The sequence below is a fragment of the Phoxinus phoxinus genome (assembly GCF_949152265.1).
Source record: "Phoxinus phoxinus genome assembly, chromosome: 2".
In the NCBI taxonomy this organism is placed as follows: Eukaryota; Metazoa; Chordata; class Actinopteri; order Cypriniformes; family Leuciscidae; genus Phoxinus; species Phoxinus phoxinus.
In genome coordinates, this window is record NC_136877.1 from 11,299,443 (window position 1) to 11,314,795 (window position 15,353).

A 15,353-nucleotide genomic window follows, 5' to 3' on the forward strand; every position below is an offset into this window, starting at 1 on the left:
TAAGGGAATTATAAAGGGGTTTTTAAAATTTTGTTTGTCATTTTTTTGCTGTTGAGAATATTTCACATTTGTCACCAAATAATAGCCTAATAAATAAGTTCATACATACATACGTACATCTTTTTTTGCTGCTTGTAAATTTTATCCAGTGTGCTAAAAATGAGGTTATATTTTTAGGTTAATCTTAATATTTTAAAATTTCTAAGTTTTAGTAATTTTGTTATGCGTTTAAAAAAAAATAAAATATATATATTCAGTCATTGTATTAGTACAACTTAACATTATTTATTTAGTTTAGTTGCTAATGCAATAGTGTGTTCACAATACTGGAATTTCCAACTTTGATACGGTACCTTGAAAATTATCGATATTCGATACCACGGAGAAATCTTCCATATATACCGCCATATCTCAAATTGTTTCTATAATTTGGGTCATTTTGTTGTAATAGCTTACACACAGAACAAGGGAGGATTTATTTGAATTGTTGACCTACAAAAAAAACTAGTCAGTAATAAAATAGCAACTAAACAAATTGTGAACGAAAACGAATAAATACAATAGAATAAAGAGACAAATTAAATGTCTTTAATGTTTTTCAGGTGGATCTGCTTAAAATTAAAGTTACAAAAGTTTGTCTATTTGTCATTTGTTCTTTGATTAACATTGATGACAGACAGCAGCAGGTTTATTAGGCTGCTGTCACTTTAAGAGTAAGTCCCTTTTGGATAAAAGCTTCTGCCAAATGCGTATAATGTAATGCAAATTTACGTTCCAAAACTGACTGTATTTACCTAAATACTCTGCAAGACGGGCATTTTGACTTAACTTTGGATGTATTTGACCGTTTAAGCACAATAAGCCTCAAAAAATAAGTAAATTTGGTATTCGCGAGCTGTTTGAGAGACAGTTTTATATGCGTGCTTGTATAGAGCAGGCAGCATAAAGAGCACACACTTTAGGTGTGAGTTTGAAACCGCGTGAATGACTAAAATGATGACAATACAAGGAGTGAATGAGATGAGTGAGTCAGTGTGTGTCAATTCACTGTCAGAGAGCAGGGATAGCGAGAACGTGCAGCTGGTGTTGATACTACAGAAATGAAGTATTGGAACCGTTTCATTAGCGATACATGCAATGCAACATTTCAAATTTTCGTTGACATTTACGGTTTTCAATCTTGTTCTGAATCGACGGATAAAAGCATCCGCTAAATGAATAAATGCAAATATAATATTCATATTTTCTTTTATTTCGGCTTTATTTGATTTAATGACAATTCTTTTTGAACAGTTTTAGTATAGTTTTGGTTTTATTTGAACAGCATCACTGCATCGTTGATTTAACGACACATGTATTATCATTCATAGAATTTGATATTGTTATATTGTTATAGATAAACCATATTGTTGCCATTCCTAATAAAGCCACCAGCCAAGTGGCATTTAACTCAATTTTATTGAATCACCAAAGACAATTTTGCCCTGACTTGGCGGTGTTCATTTCGGACCCTGTGTCCAGGTGTTCTTAAAGGTAAATTGGATATCTATTTATAGATTTGTCTCAGTGATTCAGTCGATAGGTAAAGACATTAGTGGACAAAGCTAAAGCAGAACATTACTATTCCCTTTCCAAATCTATACTGATTTATCGATTGGTGTCTTTTGAAAACCAGTCCGCCATATACCGACTGTGTTTTCAGGAGTGGGAAGCAGTTAGTTGGAAGGTAAAGAGTTTGATATGCTTTATGGTGGATGATTAGGATGTTTGCCGACACATGGCTTGGACCGTTTGTGGCTTTAATCGATACTGAAGCGTCTTTGCATTGATTCGTGCCATTCTAATTTCCTCACGGTGCACGTTTTTGTCTTGGAGGTGTTTGCATTTGGGCTTCACATGGCTGTGTGTTCTCCAGAGCATCGGTTTGGAAAATCTCCCATCAGCGGCGGAGAAATGCAGTTGTCCGTGCGCAATCAGAGGTCTGGAATCCAGGATTTGCAGTGTAATCCTCATTGTGTTGCATAATTTACTCTAATCTAAAACAAATCCTCTCGATCCCGTGCTGAAACCTGATTAAATTCTGAGCTCGACCTCACCTGACCCGGCCCGGCCACGTAGACAGGTAGTGTTTGTTTGTGTCGGACAGAGCGGACGCATGTTGTGTAGGCTAATTCTCTGAGGGTGGATGAATTCTGAGCGGATTTGCTTCGATCCTCTTAAACTGAATGAATATTTATCCTTGTTGAATTTAAAATTTGAGTTGAGAAATGTATATTTTTTGGCACAATCCTTCCTCGTAACGTGCTCCAACTGGCATCATAAAAATACCCTCCATATCTCACTATATATTACATAAAGAAAAAGACATGAGTAGCTTTATGTAATAATTTCAGAAAATGAATTGGGTGAACTGACATGTACCAGCCATGACATTTTTTTTCTAGTGTATTTATTTTTTCTAGTATATATATTTTTTAATAATTTTTTATTTTTTTTTGTCCTAGTATATTTATTACAGCAGAGGTCATTTTGTTAGTGTTTATCATATTTTTAATGTGAGGAATATTCCAGATATGTGTCACTAAAGGAATAAATCTTTATCTTAAATCAAGCTGATTTTGGATTTGATCTTCTTATGCGTTTTAGTCATTTTAGTTATTTTAGTTCATATTTGACTTTAATTTATTTTTCATTTCAGTTTCAGTCTAGTAATGTTAGTACTAAAATGTATTTATTTCGGTTAGTTGCCAAAGCAACATTTCTAATTTCAGCTTTATTTCAACAAAAATAATTGTTGTTAATTGTTTAAAAAAAAAAATATATTTTTTCAAATGTTCTAATAAATGCTAATCTTTTGTACATGCCATGCATCAAAGAATCCTGATTTTTTTTTATTACAGTTTCCACAAAAAATATGAAGCAGAACTCTTTTTAACATTGATAATAATCAGAAATGCTTTTTGAGCAGCAAATCAGCATATTATAATTATTTCTGAAGGATCATGTGACACTGAAGACTAGAGTAATGATGCTGAAAATTCAGCTTTTTTTCATCATTTTTACAATATATTCAAATAAAAGCCTTTTTTTAAATAATATTTCAAAATATTACTGTTTTTATCAAACAAACGCAGCCTTGATGAGCATAAGGCCCTGTTTACACGAGAACGCTCACGGGTGTAAACGTAAAAATATTTTATCGGATGTGGCTTTCGTTTACACGCCGACTGCGTTTTGGGGGCTTAAAAATGCAAAAAAGTGAAACCACCCTCCAGAGTGGAAATCTTAAAGGGTAAAAACGGTAAAAACGCAAAAGTCTGCTAGACAGTGAAGGCGTCGCGTACGCGTTTACGTCACAGGCATGCGTCAGTACAGGAAAATAACAAAACATTATCAAACTAATATAGCATTAATTTCATTGACAAAAACCCCCAAAAACAATTCAGTCATTTTTGAGCGACACGAGAAGAGCACCGAGGGTTAAAGCAGCCGCTTTACCGTATTAAACATGAAAAACTGTCAGCGTCTCTTCCACTTTCAGTGCTTCACATTGCCACCTAGCTGCCTGGAGTGCACACTACATCGAATTTCACACACTTTTGCGTCACCATATGCACGCAGATCCCCCCCCATAATGCTCGTCTAAACGCAGAATAAAAAGTGAAAGCGCAATGCCACTTTTGCGTTTTCTCTTCAGATCGTTTCCGTGTAAACATAGCCTAAGAGACTTGTTTTAAAAACATTTAAAATCTTAATTATTCCAAACCGGTAGTGTATGTATATTTTATGTGAAATGTTGCATACATATTTACATTTTATTTTAACTTTAAAAAAATATATATATATATATTATATAATTTGTACATTTACTATTATTACACATTTTTATTCTAACAATGCAGAGAATATCCCTGTTAAGTTATAATCAGCTTTAAAATGTGTGTTGGGATTCCTCATTTAGATAGCTAAGTAAATGTTTTTGCATAATGAAATGGCAGTAAATGCGTTCAGTCTGATTTTGCACATGGGTGCTTTTGTCCTCTAAATATTAGTCACAGTTTCACATACACACTGATCCACAGACTCTGATGCATTTCACACCTAGGCCTTCAGTGATGTCAACCCTGAATTAATAACTTTTAATAGTGTAGCAGCGCACGCACATACTCTCTATAATTGTGAAATTCCTGTTTTTATTTTGCACCGGCAGTTATAGGGTTAATGCGGTGAGTTCGCGAAAGGCCGGGTAGAGAGAAACGAGCGAGTGAGTTCGGCTTTTGTGTACAGTGGTTCTTCCTCATCCCTTAATTGTCTTATCCTTCAATGGCTTCAATATAGTATTAATGTTAATAAAAATAAAAAATAAGTAAATAAATTACTTAAATTACATAAATTTACAAGAAAAATTAGGAAGAAAATCATAGCACGGACAAAAACGGGGGCAAAAAATATCCGGTAGGTTTTAACCTGCTGGTGGTCGAGGAAGGAAATAAACATTCATTTGTGGGTTGAAAAACTATTAAATCTACAGGTATTTTAGTTTACACAGTTCACAACAGATGCGGTTAGCTAGCTCTGACTACCAGTAATAATAGTACACGCTCTGACCATCCAATCAAAGGGCGTGAAAATGCTTACGTTATTGTACGCCTGCTAGATGGCCCCGGTGCAATCAACTCGAAATCTGATTGGCTGATTAAATCTGACCGATTATCTGATTGGTTAAAGAAACAGTTTCATTGCCATTCATTTTAAGCTACAGGCGCCCGCACTATCGATTCTGAAGGCCTCGAAGCAGATATATTTGACCCTGGCAACACATGATGACTGAAATATGATTGGATAAAAGCACTAAAATAAATATACACCACTAGAAGCAGCGCAACCAAGAGAAAAGCTATGAAATTATGAGAACGGACTATTGGGAATAATTTAATACTCATTCATAAAAAAATAATAATATTAAAGTGCAGTCAGTGATTCTCATAGTGTTTAGGCCAGCAGAGAAGGCCTTGCTGGCCCTGACGGCCCACCACTGCTGGAATTGAAATCCAGGTCATAATTTACTCACCCTTGTGGAAAAAGAAGTACACTTTAGCAGACTTTTACAAAGATTATGGAAATAATATACTTTAAAAGAATATATTTCAAGGGCTAGTTCACCCAAAAGGTAAAATTCTGTCAGTAATTACTCGCCCTCATGTCGTTCCAAACCCGTAAGAGATTCATTCATATTCAGAACACAAATTAAGGTCTTTTTTAATGATTTCAAGCCCCAGAAAAGTAGTAAAGCGGCAAGCCATCATATGAGTGGTTTAACCTGAATTTTATGAAGCGACAATTTTTTTGTTTGTGCAAAAGCAAAAAAAAAAAGAAAATAATATACTTTATTTACAAAATATTATTTTGGAACGCACGTTCACACAACACAGAAAGAAAATGAAAGACATAAAAGCTTCTAAAAGGCAGAATTGTAGCATCATGATGTCAAATGTCAGTCATGCTTTATAAAGTTATTACAGTATATTTTGCTGAACAATTATGAATAGTGTGCACTAATGAACCACACTAAAAGCAGAGACATTTATTAAGTAAATGATATCAATTTTAATTTGATTAATTCATAATTGTATGAATAAAATATTTAAAAAAGTAAATAAAAATTCTCGTCATCATTTACTCAAATAAGATTAATATTTTGAAGAATGTTGGTAGCCACACATTTGTTGGGCCCCATTGACTTAATAGTATTTTTTTCCCCATATACCATTGAAGTCAATGGGGCCCATCAACTGTTTGGTTATTGAAATTCTTCAAAATATCTTCTTTTGTGTTCAGCAGAAGAAATAAATTCATACAGGTTTGAAACAACTTGAGGGTGAGTAAATGATGACATAATTTTCATTTTAGGTTGAACTGTCCCTTTAAGTGCCATTTTGAAGATTTAACTAGGTTTTGAAAGAAAATGCTTGTGTTGCTTCTTGAAAAAATGCTCGGTAAAGTTTTTAGCAGACTTCTGGATGTTTTATGGATACTGTGGAAGGTTCTGGACAGTGACTGGCCCAAGTCAAAAGAGTCCATCCTCTAATATTATATTCTGGTTTTGTGGTTCAATCCCTTCCTTTTTCTCAAACAGTGCAAACATGCCAAAGTGCATTACTAAAGATTATAAATGTCTTCAAGTGTCAGCAATAGTAATGATCCCACTAATGATCACTGTTCCATCTGTTTGTGTGTTTTCAGGTGTAATAACCGGACGCAGTGCGCTGTCGTGGCTGGACCGGATGCGTTTCCTGATCCCTGCCCTGGAACATACAAATACCTAGAAGTCCAGTATGAGTGCGTCCCATACAGTATGTATCAGAAAAACATTAACATCCCTGCATCTCAATTTTTTTTTCAGAGACCACTTCACCCTAAACATTACACAATCTTTTTCTTGCAGCTCAGTGGGAAACGTCAACTTAATAACTGATTTATTCCCTTCTTTTTCCTGCAGTTAAAAGTCTCTCCTTCATTTGAACTCATCCATTCCTGTGTGTGTGTGTGTGTGTGTGTGTGTGTGTGTGTGTGTGTGTGTGTGTGTGTGTGTGTGTGTGTGAAAGTTTGCGTGATGACTTTGGTTACTGTGAGCTCTGTGATAAACTATGTAAGCGCTGCACTTTGTCAAAATGAGTAAGTTGCCAGATAGCTAATGATAGCGTTTGGCCATGATAGATTCGCTCTTCTGTATCTTTAGTTATGAGACCGAAGTGTCGCATCCATCTACCTGCAGGAATACCTGCGCACGAGCTGTGGTATTTACTCTGTTAGCTTTTCCTCACGCCTGTGTTCGTCTTTACTGATAAATGAAAGCCGCACTAGCTTCACTGTTCAGTGAATTGAGTTTAATTGTTGCAGATAAAGCTACAGAGGAAACCAGGAATGTTTTATGTCAGCTTTTTGCACAAATGCAGGGCTTTACACTACCATTCACAAGATTGGATTCAGTAAGATGTTTTTTATTTTATTTTATTAATTACTACTTTTAGTCAGCAAGGGTGCATTAAATTGATCAAAAGTGACAGTACAGACATTTCTAATGTTGCAAAAGTTTTTTTCTCTTCATCAAATAATCCTGAATTTTTTTTACCACGGTTTCCACAAAAATATGAAGCAGCACAACTCTTTTCAACATTGATAATAATCTGAAATGCTTCTTGAGCAGCAAATCAGCATATTAGAATGATTTCTGAAGGATCATTTGACACTGAAGATACTGGAGTAATGATACTGAAAATTCAGCTTTGCATCACAGGAATAAATTACATTTGAAAAATATTATTTCACTGTTTTTACTGTATTTGTATCAAACAAATGCAGCCCTGGTGAGCACAAGAGACTGACTCCAAACTTTTGAATGGTAGTGTATGTTCTGAAAATAAAATAAAAACATACATAAATAAATAATTACCACTAAAATATTTGGAGTGAAATATTAGTCATGTGAAAAAACATTTTTTTTTTTTAAATCAATCCAGTAAATAATTAACTTAGTCAACAGAACTGTTTCTGTTCAACACAAAAGTAGAACCTTGAAGAATCTTCATTTAACTATTTTCCATTAGTAAAAAAAGAAAGAAAAAAAGAAGAGAAAACATCATATCATTACTCTATATGACTCATGCACTATATATGAACTATATTTCAAGTATTTTTTTCCTTATATAAAACAACCACGACTTCAGAAAGCTTAGAATTTAACAACTTGTATAGTGGTTTTGTACTTATTTTTGAGTTTGATGGATGCTATTCTTAACTTTTGTTACTTGGAAATTAGACACATTTAGGATTTTTGAGTTTAAAACATGTGAAATGTCATGCCAGTAAATTAAAATGGAAGAAAGTTCACTTTTGGGTGAATTGATTCCTTGAATATCAAATTGTCAATTAACACAACACAAACGGAACAACTCGTCTGATGGCTTGAATCCTCAAAGTCTCACATGTGTAATTTAATCGGAGTTATCCAGAGGACGTTTGAGATAGCGTTTATTTGTCACTGTCAGAGCTCATTCACGTGTGTTTATGCCAGAGAGACACGTCGCCTGTTTATAATAATATTATCAGTGACAAATGCACCTCAGCGCATATTAAACCTGTCATTCTGCTGCCGCGTGAAAGGAGAGTGAAGAAGGCTTGATGAAGAGAGGATCAGATAGTGGAGGAAGGCTAGATGAATTAACACGGTAATGAAGATGGAGAAAAGGGCGGAGCTTGAAATCGAAAACAGCAAGTTTACCTGGAAAATACCCGGGGAAATCTACTGCATTATACTCTCAAAATGTTTGAGTTTATGAAATGTTATAATGGTTTTAATAGAAGTCTCTTCTGCTCATTACACCATTGAGAAGATCTTTTTGATGAAATCTGAATGCTTTCTTTCCCTCCTTAGACGGCTACGCAACTGACACTTTGGCGCTTCAAAAAGTTAATAAAAAGATACGATCACTTTATATGATGAACAGATTGAATATAGGGTTTTATTGACATACACATTCATCAACTAAACTGAAGGTAAAGCATGATTGCTTGATGTGTGAGAACCAATGAGGTTTTTTCTCGTGTTAAGCACACGTTTGAGCTTCTGCAAGAGGTTTGTTCTAGCGTGTCAAGCATGTACGGTTGAGCTTCTGTTTATGTCCGCCGATAAATGTTTATATGTGAATAAAAGCCTGTTCATCATATAATTCGATCGAGTCTCTTTGGAAAATTTGGACTGAACCAGTCAATTCATATCAGTGATGCGCGGGTTGATCCAAAATGAGCGGGTGCCTGCGGTCACCCGCGGTTACCCGCGGTTACCCGCGGTTACGAGTCATCCAAAAATATTTGTAATGATATTCGGGTCGCGGTCGGTCGGGTCGTTTGAAATAAAGATGCTAATTAAACCTTTGTAATTTATATAGTAGCCTACTAGACACAATGTTCTATGAAATACATAGGTCTACACTTTATTGGCTGAATAACTGCGCGAGGATGACGCACAAGCTCAGTCAGAGATGACAGTGGGAAATCCTTATTTACCTGAATGTTGAGCGCGTTATTAACTTTTGAATAAAAGCTGACGCGGGACAAAATGCCCGATTTCCCAACACGTTGAACTGAACAATGCCATTGTGCAATTTTAATAGGCTACTTTTAAACGCATATAGCTCAGTAATGTCAGTTTTATGTAGGTTATTTGCTGTGAGGGGGCGGGGGGGTTTTTGTTGGGAAAGTCGGGGGAGAGACGCACACTTCGATTAGACTGGATAAACACATGCAGCATCTTAATTGTTAAGAAAATTAAACGAAATAAATGAATAAATCAAGCCTTTATTACAAAACACTAGGCGATATCATACAGCAATCAGAAAAATACGCACCCCTAGTTCCTCCGTCTACGGCCCAATGACACTACGATGAGCATTAGAAAAGCGTTTTAAAAAACGCGGGTCAGGTAGCGGGTCGGGTACAATATTTTTTTTATTTTTTTTGCGGCCCGAGTTGCGGGCGGGTTAGTTGAAAACGTCGGTCGGGTGCGGGTTGTTTATACATTGACCCGCGCATCACTGATTCATATGGATTAGTTTTACGATCTCTTTATGAACTTTTTAAAGTGTCAACATGGTAGTCGCCTAGCTGTCAACGGAGGGACAGAAAACTCTCAGATTTCATTGAAATGTGTTCCGAATATGAACAAAAGTCTTGTGGGTTTGGAACGACATGAGGGCGAGTAATAAAAGGGATAGTTCACTTTGAAATAAAATTTTGGTATGTTTTAGCTTACCTGAAGTGCATCCAAGATGTAGGTGTCTGTCTCCGCAGTAGTTTCAATTTTGATATTTTTAGGTCAAATCGTTCTTGTCTGTCAGTCATATAATGCAGGTATATAGGTACTGTCTCTAATAGCATGCAGAGAAAAGTCCAAATTAAAAAATTCCCCATCATAAGTGCACATTGATGGCCTAAGACACGAAACAAGCGGTTTGTGTGATAAAACGTACAGTATTTATATCGTTTTTATCTCTTTTACACAACCACGTCCATCTGATCTGTTTACGTCGCTTGCGCAAGCGCCGTAGAGTGCCGGAAGTGATCTCTCGCGCATGTACGTCACTCATTGTTTACACCAGAACCTATGCACAGAACAGAGATTGTAGGTAGGACGGCTAATAGAAATGGTACTAGTTTGAGCTTATCCGGGATGTTTACACCATTTACGTAAGCTAGCGCGAACTCATCCGGAAGACCACTTCCGGAGCATTCCGGCGCTTTATGTCTGCGCAAGCGACGCAAACAGATCAGATGGACGTGGTTGTGTAAAAGAGATAAAAACAATATAAATACTGTACGCTTTATCACACAAACCGCTTGTTTCGTGTCTTAGGCCATCAATGTGCACTTATGATGGGGAATTTTTTAATTTGGACTTTTCTCTGCATGCTATTAGAGACAGTACCTATATACCTGCATTATATGACTGACAGACAAGAACGGTTTGACCTAAAAATATCAAAATTGAAACTACTGCGGAGACAGACACCTACATCTTGGATGCACTTCAGGTAAGCTAAAACATATCAAAATGTAATTTCAAAGTGAACTATCCCTTTAATAACCGAATTTTCATTTATGGGTGAACCGACTAACCCTTTAATGCATCCTTACTGAATAACAGTATTTTGTTAAAGAATAAAAGTACTGACCCTGAACTTTTCAATGATAGACATGCAATACAATAATTGGAAAAAAATTACTATTTTTATTTGTGAGAGATGAAACTCACTGAATTAAACATGTAATGTATGACACATGTAATGAGCTCACGTCATAACAGTGCAAACAGTGCTGCATAATGCATACTGTTTCACACACTATTGTGAGAATCGGTGTATTCAGCATGCAGTGTGCACAACACGAGTTCATACGAGAAGAGCATTTATAGCCTTTGCCATATACAACAGAACATTGAATAGTCTATCTAAGTGTTTTTTGAGCAATACCAAATTTGATTTGTTGTTGCAACAAATTTTTACTAAAAATTTGAGTAAAATGCAAGATTACTTAGACTATAGGTGGACAAAACTTTCAGAATTAACATGTGACAACAATGTAGCATGCTGCAGTTGGAAATATTTCTTGATTCATAACCTGTAGCCTACTATTTTTTGCATATTTAAAAAAATAATAGTAGGTAGTATGCTGTATACTGAACTTGCATTCTGAACTTGCATTCTGAGTCAGAGATAAGGGAAAGCGACGTATAGCTTTTGAACTCCAAACAGATAAGAGAAGCGTGTGGAGCTTTTGAAATCCACAGCGAGAACAGATGGGCGGGGCTCTTGAAACCTAGTGGGCGGGGCATCTGAGGTCAGTTGAAAGTGATGTGTTTTGTATTCAGGTCTTGGTTTGATCAAAGAAAGAGAAGAGAAATACTGAAGTCAGGGAAGGATATTTGGACAGGGGGACAAATGTGAAACCCTTTTGGTGTTTTCCTGTGGAAGATGGTGGTAGGTATCATGTTTTTGCTGTAGGGAAGGCGTTTGATTAGAGAGTTTGACGCGTGTTAGTATTCATTGAGAAAGACCACCAGTGAGTGTCTGACTGACAGCCAGCGTCTCTCCCATTACACATCAAATACAAAACACACCGGGACAGTGAAGGTGATTTTGTGTTCACGCTGACCCTGAGTGATGGACACTGCTGTTGGTGTCTGGAGCTCATGGTGGCATTATTACGTACTTCAGGTTTGACCTTGAATTCTTCTGAAGAGTTTTTGAAGCACACACACAAGCACACTCTCACCATCATCTATCATCAATTCACACAGTGTCCAAATCAACTGTGTAATCGTTCTGATTTTAAAAGACTTGTTTGCCAGTTGAATGTGCAGAGCATTCTGACGTCAACTCCTGTTTTAGCGTGTTTCTAAGCAGTTGCAAACTAATTAAAATCTAAAAAATGGAAGCTGTTCCACAGTGAGCGAGGGACAAATAACGGCTGTCTTCACATTGACTGCCGATATCGAGCCAATGGTCTGTTCAGACTCTTTACCAGGTGTACCACAGATATTTAATTAGCGCTTAATTACTTTTGCCTTAAATCCAGTTCCCAATAATGCCGTTTCAGCAGGACTGAAGAGAATGGCTGTCCCAGCATGCTTTGTGCTCGTGTGTGTTCAGATGCGGCCCTTTGTCTTTTGTGTGTCTGCAGTGCACAGAGAGAATTGCTTTATGGATTCTGGCCTTTATGAGGGCAATAGAATGAGAGCTGATTGTTTTGGCAGGTTTTTTTGCACCTGCGTCTTTCTCTCGCCGTAATCAATCTTCTGTGCATAAGCTGATATCGCTCTGTGCAGTTCGCTTTCAATGTTCTGTAGTCTTGCCAGACGATTCGCCATCATCGGCCTTTTAACAAACAACACCTGTGCTCAATCTGTGAGTGCATGCTCCTTTACCTGTCGCAGTGTTACCAGGACGACCCGCTGTTTGCACAACACCGCCTCGTTGAGCGTCGTCCAATCAGAGCATGCGATCCGAGCGTGGAAACCAGTAGGCTGGTCATATTGGCGTCTGCCGACCTTTTGCTCGTATGCAGCTGTGTGATGTGCAACCAATCAGCAGTTAATTACCCTGATTCTGAACGCCAGTTAATTGGTCTTGGCAGTATCTGGATGCCATCAGGTGTTTATCATACGCAGGTGATTACAGGTATCGGTTGGGTCTGAATCCGATTAAAACCAGAGCCAAGACATCGGCTTGTTTCTGGACGTGTTCACCCGCCCCTCCTGTGACCCGGCAAGCTGCGCTGAGAGGTTCAAAGGAGATTTGGAGAGATCAGAGCATCCAAATAAGCGTCCGCTGGGCTTTCGCCCCAAAATCACAGAATATAATCAATGTGGACAGCGCTGAAGACCGCCGCCGCGCTGGAAAACAGATTGCGCCCACAAGCAGCTCGCGGAAATAATCTAAATCTCCTTTCCAAACGGCTTGGCTCTTCTTGAAGCTTTTCGATCCAACTGTCCACAGAGGATGCAGAAAAAATCAGTATCAGATTATGGATATACAGAGACTGAAACGATAGCCTTGTGGGTTTATTAATTTAGGTTGTTTTTAGGTCAGTAATTGAATCAACGAGACCCATAATGAGTCCCATGTTTCATCTGCTTGTCTGAATTTTGACCCTGAAGAGGACATGTGGCCAGAACAGAAGTCGAGTCTGCGTTTCGACACAATAACTCGGGCACAGATCGCTTCAACTATTCTTTTCTTCAGAAATATGGTGCAATTTGGTGTCCAAATTTTTTAAAGCAGTAGAGACATCAATCCTGTTGTTGTTGTGATAACTATTCGATATGTATTCTAAAATTATTATCTAGTATAAAATTAACTGAGAATGAAAAGTCAGTAGTTTTAAACACATAAAATGATCCTGCCTCCCTTTAAAATGGTGATTCTTAGCCTGACCCACATTAGAGTGACCTATAGAGTATATCAAACAATTAAAATCCAAGTGCATAATGCATAACATCAGTTGGAATGATAATTCATTATAGTAAAAAACTATTTTGTCATATTTCCATAAGAGTGATACATTTGATCCCCAAATTAATGTCAGACATTTTCAAAGGCTAAGGAGAAGTTGTTGTCATGGTGAAACCTCCAAACATTTGGTGTCTATGAAAAGCCCTGGATGCTCTTTATCCAGACTTAAAACTGTGTCAGAGAAATTCACTAAAATATAACGTCCACTACATGATAGGACATGACATGACATGACATGAGATAGGATAGGATAGGATAGGATAGGACAGGATACAGGATATGATACAGTAGGATAGGACAGGATATAGGATAGGATAGGACAGGATACAGGATAGGATACAGTAGGATAGGACAGGATATAGGATAGGATAGGATAGGACAGGACAGGGTACAGGAAAGGATACAGTAGGATAGGACAGGATATAGGATAGGATAGGACAGGATACAGGATAGGATACAGTAGGATAGGACAGGATATAGGATAGGATAGGACAGGATAGGACAGGATACAGGATAGCATACAGGATAGGATACAGTAGGATAGGACAGGATATAGGATAGGATAGGACAGGATAGGATACAGTAGGATAGGACAGGATATAGGATAGGATACGACAGGATAGGATACAGTAGGATAGGACAGGATATAGGATAGGACAGACTAGGATACAGGATAGAATACAGTAGGAAAGGATAGGATACAGGACAGGGCAGGATATAGGATAGGATAGGATAGGACAGGACAGGACAGGATAGGAAAGGACAGGATATACAGTAGGATAGGATAGGATAGGATAGGATGGGATGTATGATAGGATGGGATGGGATAGGATATATAATATATTATAGAATAGGATATCATATAATGCCATGTCATATTAATCTTTAGACATATCCCAAATTTTAGTAACTTTAATCGCAAAAACTGCAGACCTCATAATAAAATGAATGAATATAAATCCGCTCATATGGTATTTCATTTGATATCCTGAGGTTGATGATTGATATTAAACACTGATCTTTTGTAGGAAAAGAAGAGGGGGAAAGTTTCAGACCCTATTTTGTTCCCTTTAACGGAAAGGCATGGTTTAAGTCAAATCACTGCTGTAGCATGGTAATGCTTTTAACCTTGTTAATCTAGTTTTCGTTATTAGCTGTCCGTTTTCTATTTTAATTCAGAAGGATTATTCACGCATCAACGCCTCAAACTCACACCTGCTCTTGAACATGTTCTGCCAGTGTGTGTGTGTGTGTGTGTGTGAGAGAGGGGATTTCATACACCTGACTGGTATTTCTGTGTGGTTTTGATCAAGTGTGAAGAGTGAGATTGACCTGTTATGTTTCGTGACAACTGGACTCTCTCTCTTCAGTTCAGAGAGCAGCTAGATATATTTGTGCATTTAAACTGTGCACAAAATAAGTATTTTTAACTAAATTAAGTATTTTAAATACGGCAGACAGTCTTTCACCGTGAAAGTATACATTGTTTGTAGTTAACTAATCTACAATCAGCCATATGATTTACATATGGACTACAAATATATTTTGATTTCCAGTGAACCAGTATGTCTGTAAGTTATTTAAAATATTGAAACCAATTCCAGTCAAGTCTCATTAAGATGGTGCTTTAAACAAGTACGCTTATTTGAATGTCTCGACTAACATATTAAAGCACATGTAAATAACTTTAATATGATAGTATTTGTAACAGCAGTGTGTTATTCGATATTGAATTTGAAGTGAATATTATTTTGAATGCACTAAAAGCAACTTCATTACAAATGT

At 37.0% G+C, this 15,353-nt stretch overlaps 1 protein-coding gene across 3 annotated transcripts in view; it reads left to right on the top strand.

Annotated features, from left to right (window-relative positions):
- The window catches only part of LOC307011911 (adhesion G protein-coupled receptor L3), a 305,103-nt gene that overhangs the window by 156,666 nt on the left and 133,084 nt on the right, over positions 1–15,353 (top strand). For all 3 annotated transcript variants that reach the window (XM_079638009.1, XM_079638010.1, XM_079638008.1), the window contains exon 5: positions 6,244–6,353. In XM_079638009.1, the coding sequence (XP_079494135.1) occupies positions 6,244–6,353 (110 nt within the window). The remainder of the gene's footprint in view (positions 1–6,243; positions 6,354–15,353) is intronic.